Source organism: Limulus polyphemus, unplaced genomic scaffold (genome assembly GCF_000517525.1).
Source record: "Limulus polyphemus unplaced genomic scaffold, Limulus_polyphemus-2.1.2 Scaffold3236, whole genome shotgun sequence".
NCBI classification, from domain to species: domain Eukaryota; kingdom Metazoa; phylum Arthropoda; class Merostomata; order Xiphosura; family Limulidae; genus Limulus; species Limulus polyphemus.
This window is the reverse complement of record NW_013668846.1, coordinates 127,354-136,604: the sequence shown is the minus strand read 5'-3', so window position 1 is coordinate 136,604 and position 9,251 is coordinate 127,354. Positions and strand designations below refer to the sequence as shown.

General features: G+C 34.9%; 1 protein-coding gene across 1 annotated transcript in view; it reads left to right on the top strand.

The window, feature by feature from the left end:
• Positions 1-8,689: 8,689 nt before the first annotated feature.
• The window catches only part of LOC106468959 (protein Wnt-4-like), a 36,521-nt gene continuing 35,959 nt past the window's right edge, over positions 8,690-9,251 (top strand). Inside the window, exon 1 of the mRNA XM_022397357.1 lies at positions 8,690-8,910. Coding sequence (XP_022253065.1) covers positions 8,822-8,910 — 89 coding nt within the window. The 5' untranslated portion in view covers positions 8,690-8,821. The remainder of the gene's footprint in view (positions 8,911-9,251) is intronic.

Sequence of the window (9,251 nt, the reverse complement as noted above, 5' to 3'; positions counted from 1 at the left end):
GTGCTCTGCCCACCACGGGTATCGAAACCCGGTTTCTAGCGTTGTAAGTCCGCAGTCATAACGCTGTGCCACTGGGGGACGATCCTCCACCTATAGGTACAGCAAAACAATGACATGTTATCCCCAGAAGTAGACGTAAAGTAGTGCAAAAGATCCAAAAACCAGTAAAAAAGAGAAGGAAGAGGCAGAGCAAGATGTTCTTATGGAAATGTGTGCTGAAGAGAGTGTTGGACATTGAGGTTGAAGACGTACTAGAAAATAACTAGAAACATGTTTATTCTCACTAATTATGCATGAAAATTGATTAATAACATCGTTGGAACTAAATTATTCCTAAAATCAAAGTATTCCGAATCTTTCCTTTAATTTTCTGGAAGTCGGGGGGGAGGGGCAGCCGATCGTTTTCACCTATTTCTCCGCGACCAGAAATGATTTTTAAATTCTGAAAGTTGCTCTCACCTTTTCAGACCATTCTGCACCTATTGCGCACTTTCTCCGTTTATTTTTGATACTTTTTTTTTTAAAGTGCGCATTGCAGCCCCAAGGTTGGGTTTCTCGCTGACCGGGAGCATATATATATATATATATTACTAACTAAGTTATCAACCTGTGTGTGTGTGATTTACTAATTATACCCCGTTGACTGCACTACGAAAATGTGTTTTCTTTGATAGAGAATTTTTGATTATTATTTCCTATTAATATGAAGGGATTCACACGTTATCACACAAAAATTATCACCCGAGTATATTAATGGCCTAATATGGTGATAAGTTAACCTAGCGACGTAGGTTAGGGGTTCGACTTTGCGTTGAAACAAATTATAATCCAGTGGTCCCGCTACGTGAGATGACAGGAGACTTCTGTGAAGTAAGTAGCCGGTGAACGTGAATCATAGCAAGCTGACGACACAACTGTCCTCTCTGAACACAAAACCCGCACGCAGTTACCCAGCAAACACACACGTGTTATAAACATAGCAAATACAGCCGCTCTCACCATTCTTAGCACAGACGTCTTTTGATGGACTGGATAGTTAAAGAAGGAACAAGTCTATTTTGACCGTTATTCCGTTATCTACTAATTCACGAGAACAAATTACTCTACCTGATCAATGGAATGAGTAGTCTTTCTTTGGCAAATGAAAATTTGTCAATTGTGTTCTAAAGTTGTGTGGGCTTTGACAAAAATAAAGAGACAATTATTGAAAGATTTGAATAGAACTGTGATAACCAACAGAGTAATGAACACTTGTATATATGTTTACCTTGTTTTAATATATTATTTTAAAACAAGTGCATGGTGCTATTTGCACACCCGATTACTTCCACAGGACTAGTGTTGAGAAGTAGCTCTGATTAGGCCTGCGATGATTTTATTGTCTTGAAATTTTTACATGTTCTACAGTAATTACTGTACGCTGAATCCGAAAATGATATCCATTTTTATCCGTCGCAAAACGTCATAACGCAATGCATAAAAGAAAGACTACAACGCGTAGTTTTGAGAATAAATCACGTATATTTCACCACACACACACACACACACACAAATCAGGATGAATGAGGATGTATATTCGTTTGACATCAATGTTCTTCCCTTTTCTTCTCTTTTTCATTTTTGTTAAAAAACATAACAATAATAAATATTCATTGTGGTAAACAAAATAATAATTTGATCTAAGTAAGAGTTTTTTCTTCCCGATTTGTATAAAATCCTTACGTGATAGAAAAAAAATGAATATAATTTTGAAATCTGTGTAGCTGAATTATGGAAAATCCGTTAATAAAGCCAAAACAACTTTTATTAAGTTTAAATTCGCAGGCCTGTGTTATTCCTTCACGGCTAGTGTGTTGAAATTTTACAGTGTTGAGAAGTACTACTGATTACTTCCTCACGACTAACCATTGTGTTTACAGTTTTGAAAATATCTTAACAACAACATGGTATCATACAAGAGTAAACAGAATTTTCTGCTTTGACATATAATGCATGTTTTCGATAAAATTCCACTGGCCAACAAGTCATTTTCATTAGATATAATTATAGGTGGGCCAGATAGCTCTTGGGACGCTGATTTTAAATCTGTTTTTGGTTTCCTCTAACACGTCAAGTTTTCGTGATGAGACCGATCAAATTTGAAAGGTTATTGCTTTAATTATAAATTAAGTTGTTGTACATTTCTTTTCTCACGAGTATGTACTTTATAAGTTTAACGAAGTGTATGGTGTGTACAACGTTTGTGGAAATTATACTGAAAAATTAATAAAGTTGTAACGTTAACTAGTCTAATGTGTGATTATTACCTAAATTGTGTTGAAATTAACACCAGTCATATTTCGATAACTATATAAGATAGAAGAAAACGGAAAACAGATTTCGAATCAGGGTACAAAGTGTACTTATATATTTAATGAGAGACAAAAAAATTCGATTTTGTCGACCGGTGTTATCAATTACGTTAATATTTTTTGTTTAAACAAAATTAATAATGAAACACTAATGATTCGAATCTGATGTAAACATAATTAACGAAGCTTGTAAAACCTGGTTTTATGATGATATAAAGTAGAGCAATTAGCAAATGGTACACGAAACCAAATACCATAGATTTCAACTTATTAGATAAACTAAGAGGGCACTCATTGCCCTCTGATCAAATTAACAGAAAGGGTATGATCATATAGTTAAAACAAAACCAAAAAGTCACTTGTAATTTGTTTTAGCCCTAAAAGCCAAAACAGACAGGATCCATACGATTAAAAGTAACCAAAAATATAACTTTTGTAACTCCTTCTACATACATGATGGAATTAATACACATAATACTTTCATTGTAAAGTATCCTTATTGCCCAACCACTCACCGGAAAGCCCTGATGAATGATTGATCTTTCTCTAATGAAAATGTCCATTGTCGATATTGAAGTATGTAATGTGACTAAGAGCTCACTGATCGGATTATGAGATGTACTCTACATTAAACAAAATGAAATAATCTCGAGTATACACAACTCGTGAGCTGATCATGACCGTAGGGAATATGAGTGGAATATTTGCATTAAACTACAGGGAATTCTCAGTACTTCCTTAGACAGGGATTTGGTACAAGGTATTGCGAAAGCTTCTGGAAATTAAAATAACAGAACTCCCTTAAAGATAAAGGTTTCAGTGTATGTAAAAATTAACAATCATCTTTCATTCTAACAAACCCTTTCTCATCTTTTAACATGGAAAATACAAGTGAATTTTTCATTATAAACATTGTGCGCAGAAGTAGGCAAGTCTCTAAATTCTACTATTTAATAGTATAAAACGTAATTATTTTTTTTTATCGTGAATCAGCGATCGAAATGACTGTTTGTTTGTTTTGAATTTCGCGCAAAGCTACACGAGGGCTATCTGCGCTAGCCGTCCCTAATTTAGCAGTGAAAGACCACCAGAGGGAAGGCAGCTAGTCATCACCACCCACCGACAAATCTTGGGCTACTCTTTTAGCAAGGAATAGGGGGACTGACTGTCACGTTATAACGCCCCCACGCCTGAAACGGCGAGCTTGTTTGGTGTGACGGGGATTACGAGTCGAGCGACCTAACCACCTGACCATGCCGGGCCATCGAAATGATATTAGTGGGTCAATAGTTGTATGAGTAAAAACATTTTCACACAATTTGATGTTTTGTTTTTAAGATATATGTTGTCACTTATTATCATAATCTGTATTTTTGAGAAGGAAAATAAGCCTTAAAATCAATATCTACCTTCTCACCTAATTCAGTTGGTGTTATTCAGCAAATTGTATATGAAAATAACTGATAATTTAACCTAGCTCTATATACAGTGGTCTAGCAAAGTTTTGACCCTTGTCCCTTTGAAGCGAAACAAATAAGATATTTGGATTTTTTCACAAATATGAAAACCTGTAGAACAAATGGAAGTAGGTCATTCGCTGAAGGCTATCATGGGCTGACTACAAATATATTGAAATTTCGTTAGCAGAATGTGGAATCGCTTGCAAGTTAACAGTACAGTTCGTCTGAATAATGAGATACCCGTTCCGGGGATGATTCAGGTGGCTGCAGCCGCAACTGGAAGCCGTAGCACTGTGTAGACGGTTAGAAACAGACTTCATAAAGCCGGCATGTACATGCCAAGCGTTTAATGAGATATCTTCCTCTCACAGCAAAGCACAGAATAGCCCATCTGCAATGGCGCAGTGAAGGTTTCAGTGTACCAACGAAACATACATCAATAATGTTTTTATATAGATGATCTGTGCTTTACCCTTCTGCCAAATAATCGTATGCAAATTTGGAGAAAACCTGGAAATAGATCCAACCATTTTTCTTTGAGAATGTGACACTTGGTTGGAAGTATGGTGTTGGCGAGAGTGAGCATGAATGTACACAACTACCTCTACATTCTGTAGAATAGTACCATTAAAGCAATACATAATAGGAATCACGCCCTATAACCTTTTGTGATGATTGGCGCAATTCGCCCTAACTTCAATCTAACCAAACGGGGTGGGATACAGGACTTCAATTTCACTGACCACATATTAGATGCTTTTATCACGTCCCATTGAGTGACTTTTAAAATAGCTCTCTCAGGCGAATGATCAAGACTCTTATTAACACATAATGTCAAACATTCAACATCAGTTTTCCTTTGTTGTTCTTGATGATCATGCTTCATATTAAAGTGAAACGTCAAGAACCGTAAAGATGTAAAACCACATTTACCGAATGGTCATTTACGAGGTACGCTAAATGACAGATCACTTACTTTTCAGGTCGCATGACTCATCATCAATATTCGATTTACATAAACATTAAATAAGGGGAGTGATTGCTATTATTTTATAACAATAGTTTTGCCTTGTCGTAGTTGAAATATCTAATAATATAAAGTATAATTATATGTTGTCATAAATACAATTCATAACAGTAAACATATGTTTACTTAAAACCAGAATTGAAAAGGAAAAGATAAACACTGAGCCATTGAATTTTTCGCAAAATAAGAAATTGCGGGAATTGTTCTAACTTTTCAAACATAGATAAGAATTGGAAAACAGTTATTAAAGGCTTTTTTTTCCATCACACAAACAATTATTAAAGGCTTCACTACTAGCATCTGTGTCGTCTAATAAGTTAATCTAATCACTATAAGTTTATTTTTTAATTTGATAAAATAAAGTTTATAGTTTCTTTGTTTCAGGTTTTCACCCAAAGATACATAAGGGTTATCTGCTCATAATGGTCCCTAATTTTGAACCGATAAATTAAAAGACAAGCATTATTCAAAAGCTTTGTTTGTTTGCAATTAAGCACAAAGCTACACAATGGGCTATCTGTGCTCTGCCCACTACGGGTATCGAAACCCGGATTCTAGCATTATAAGTCCGCAGACATATCGCTGTGCCACTGGGGGGGGGGGCTATTCCAAAGCATCCACCGTCAGCTCGTGGGCTCTTGTGGTCTGACAGAATAGTGGGATTTAATACTGTTATACTGTATAAATGGCATAAGAGTGCGGGGCGCATTTCTGTAATAACGAAAATCGAACTCATTTTAGAGAACTATTTTATGATGTTTGCAATGCTAAATCTTTATAAAAATGCGTTTTAAATAACACAGTTTATTTTAGTGATCATCTTCTGTAATCTACAACACGTTATCTCGGGTTTACTGAACAACATAATTTCACGTCACTTTCTGATTGAAATTAGTGCTTCAAGGACAGTTTTTTTTAACATTCAAATTAACAATTCTTTGAAAATTACATGGACTATAATTACCTACCCGATTTGTTGAGCATAAAAATTATTTTTACTTCTTTATAGCATATGTTGAAATATTTTTTACTTATGATAAACAAAAACAAAAGTAAAACCGCAGTTTATTTTGGACTGAATAATGTGATCGTTTAGTCTATTGGGTTCTTATGTAGTTCTCTGTGCTGAAAGGAAGAACACGGACAAGAATTATAATTCCTAAAATAAATGAGGAACTTTATATCTACACATTTTCACGCTTATCATTGATATTAATCGTGAAATATATCACCGAACGACGTAGTATGTGATCAAACATAATTAAAACTGTTTTTATTAAATTTTCAAGTGATCGCTCGAAAAAAAGACACGTATACTAACAGCAGGTTGAATGTCCGACTGTGGAAATAAATCCTCAGGTAAGCAAGCGGTTTACTCTTCTTTTAAATAACAAATATCTGAAAAAGTCTTGTAAACAAAATTCCCGTTCTATAAAAGGTCCACAATTTCCGACAAATGAATAAATAAATAAAGATGTCAAATGTATAGAAATTTCAACGTTAAGAAATATAAAATTTAAAATGCTGATTAACAAACTGCAATGAATGTATTTGAGGAAAAAGTTTCTGTAAAAAACAACCCGAAAGACAAAATTGTTGTTGTTTTCTTAGTGAAGGGTTACAAAATGGATAGAATATCTGCACTCTGTTTACCACAGAGAATCGAAACCCGATTGTGCTCTAAAACGTAATGCATCCAAATAACTAATTCAGAAGAACTGTACGTATTTAAGATTTACCTTTCTCAATTGTGAGGAAGATCGTCAGATTACTCTTGTAAGGCATATTGTAAAAACGATCGTCAGATTAATCTTGTAAGGCATATTGTAAAAAAGATCGTCAGATTACTCTTGTAAGGCATATTGTAAAAACGATCGTCAGATTACTCTTGTAAGGCATATTGTAAAAAAGATCGTCAGCTTGCTCTTGTAAGGCATATTGTAAAAACGATTGTCAGATTACTCTTGTAAGGCATATTGTAAAAAAGATCGTCATATTACTCTTGTAAGGCATATTGTAAAAGAACAGAAAGAGAATTCATGAAACGAGTTGTATAACTGTATTTAACGAATTTTTTAATGATATTAAAGTAATCGTTCTAACTGACAAAATGTTCCTTCAGTTTCGTTTATTGCAGAATTTACAACCTGAGCAGGAGCTAAAGAATTTACTCGGTTATAAAAAAGCTATCACTTTAAAGTTAGCAAGCCCAATTGTTTTTGCACAAAGGTGCAAATAAGTTTATGTGCCGAAACTCTTCACTATAGATCATTAAGCCTCAAACACTTGACGTCCAAGAAATATGAACAATGTTTGTGTGCACTCGACTTTATAGCTTATACCACGTTTAACTTTAAATTTATAAAGCCACAAGCTTTTTTATACATGAATCCCTTCTGTAATATACGATGCTATTTATCTAGTAACTAACTATACAATCCCATATACACAGCACAATAGCCACGTGTAAAGAATAGCAAAAACCATTATAAATCACTAGAAATCCAGGATTAGACATCGTCCTATATTTGTCCCATAGTCAGCTAAGTTGCCTGGACAATAGGGGGCGCAAACTAAATCACATACCATTTCTTTAAAGCTCGGGCGAGGTACTTTTTATGAAATTCACTCAGCGTGAGCTGGCCTAATGATAAATTATGACTGGATTTTCAGAGGAATTAAAATACGTGACAACTTTAAGGATATTGAATCACGAAACCTACATGTTTTACTAACGTACTAAACTTCTTAATAACTTCCTGAGTGAAACGTTGCTTCTGTATTTGTCATCCTTCTAAGTAGTACGCCACCTGCTGGCCACGTGTGACAAATACTTGATTTGTTTCCTTATGTGCAGTGAAGCGCCCCCTACTTAATCTGTTTAAATCAAAAACTAAAACCGTTTGAGTAGCAAACTCTTGAACAACTACAGATTGAATTACAGTGAGACAATCACATATATCCAAAGATTCGTGCTCTTGTGTTAGTATTTCTGGGGGGGGGGGTTATTTCAATCTTCTAAAGCCACCAATAACATTTATTTCCAGGTTCACAATGCAAGCTTTATGTATGTTCCAGAACTCGGTATTGTTAGTTATTTTCAACGAAATCTAATAAGTTCAAAGCTCAAAATAATAATTATAATAAATAGTACTTTTTCCTTTTGGAAGCTTAACACCAAAATACAGTTCAATCCTTGTATAATAAAAAAAAAACTTTTTCGTATTGCCATTTTGCAAATGAAATGCTCAGTACACAAAATTGAACAAAGGAAGGTGCGAAGTAATTTCACAGAGAGAATATACAATTCGTTATTGGCCAAATTCAGCTCTCTTGATACAAAAACATCCGCACCATAAACAATGCTTAAGCGCGACAGTTGCCTGGGTGACGGACGCGCGAAATCCTATTGGTTACATTAAGCAGCTGGAGGTTATCACAGGCATCCGTTGCACGAGCAGAAACTCTGTGTACTTCTTACCACGAGAGATTCACATGGTGGGTGAAAGTTGCCCTAGACTGGTAAGACTAATTTGCTTCAATTCCATCCTGTGAACTTTGATACTGGAAGTTTCGATTTACCGGATTCAAAACCAGAGTTCCGTTTTTGATTTTTTTTTTTTACCTGTCTCGTTTACTTTCAAGAAGGAGAGAAATGTCTGTGGTTGTTTAAAACTTTAGACAAGAACAAGATTAAGAAGTTTAGAAGATTCCCGCGTTTTATTATTGTTATCATTTATTTTGTTTCGTAGCGCTTATATTTTGATAAACTAATTAATATCTTTAAGATTTCAATTTACTAAGCAGAAAAAGAGTTTGGCTGGGATTTTAACTGATGTACATTGATGTAAAGTACAGACTGCAAAAGTCATACAATTATTTACTGCTTAGTAATGCAGACATCCGAAAGGAGATAACACAAGTTTTAGATACAGAAAGTTCTCGACACCAAAGTCTTCCCCTCCTCTTTCTCTCCACCAACAATGACTCCTACTGACAAGGCAAGGCAAATAAACCTGTTGGTGTTTATATTCTGCTTATATCCGATGTCCGATGTTCACGCAACGTGGTGGTAAGTATCTTGTGCATTTATCTAATTTAGAAAACGTTTTAATGTAACTTTATAATTACGCAGACGTAACGCACTACGCTTTGCAGACTCATATTTATTTATTTTACTTGTCGGAGTTCAAAAGAACCTATTGTTTCTGTCTAATTGCTGTTTAAATGAGTACAATACTGTTGTTTAGTCCGTGTTCTATAAATCTAGTAGGTGCTGTTTGCTGTAGGTTATTTTTACAAATCAACACTTCATTTCTGATAACCCTACTTGTTCGCCAGCATAATTCGAGTCTGTTTGTTTGTTTGAAGTTAAGCACAAAGCTACACATTGGGCTATCTGTGCTGTGCCCA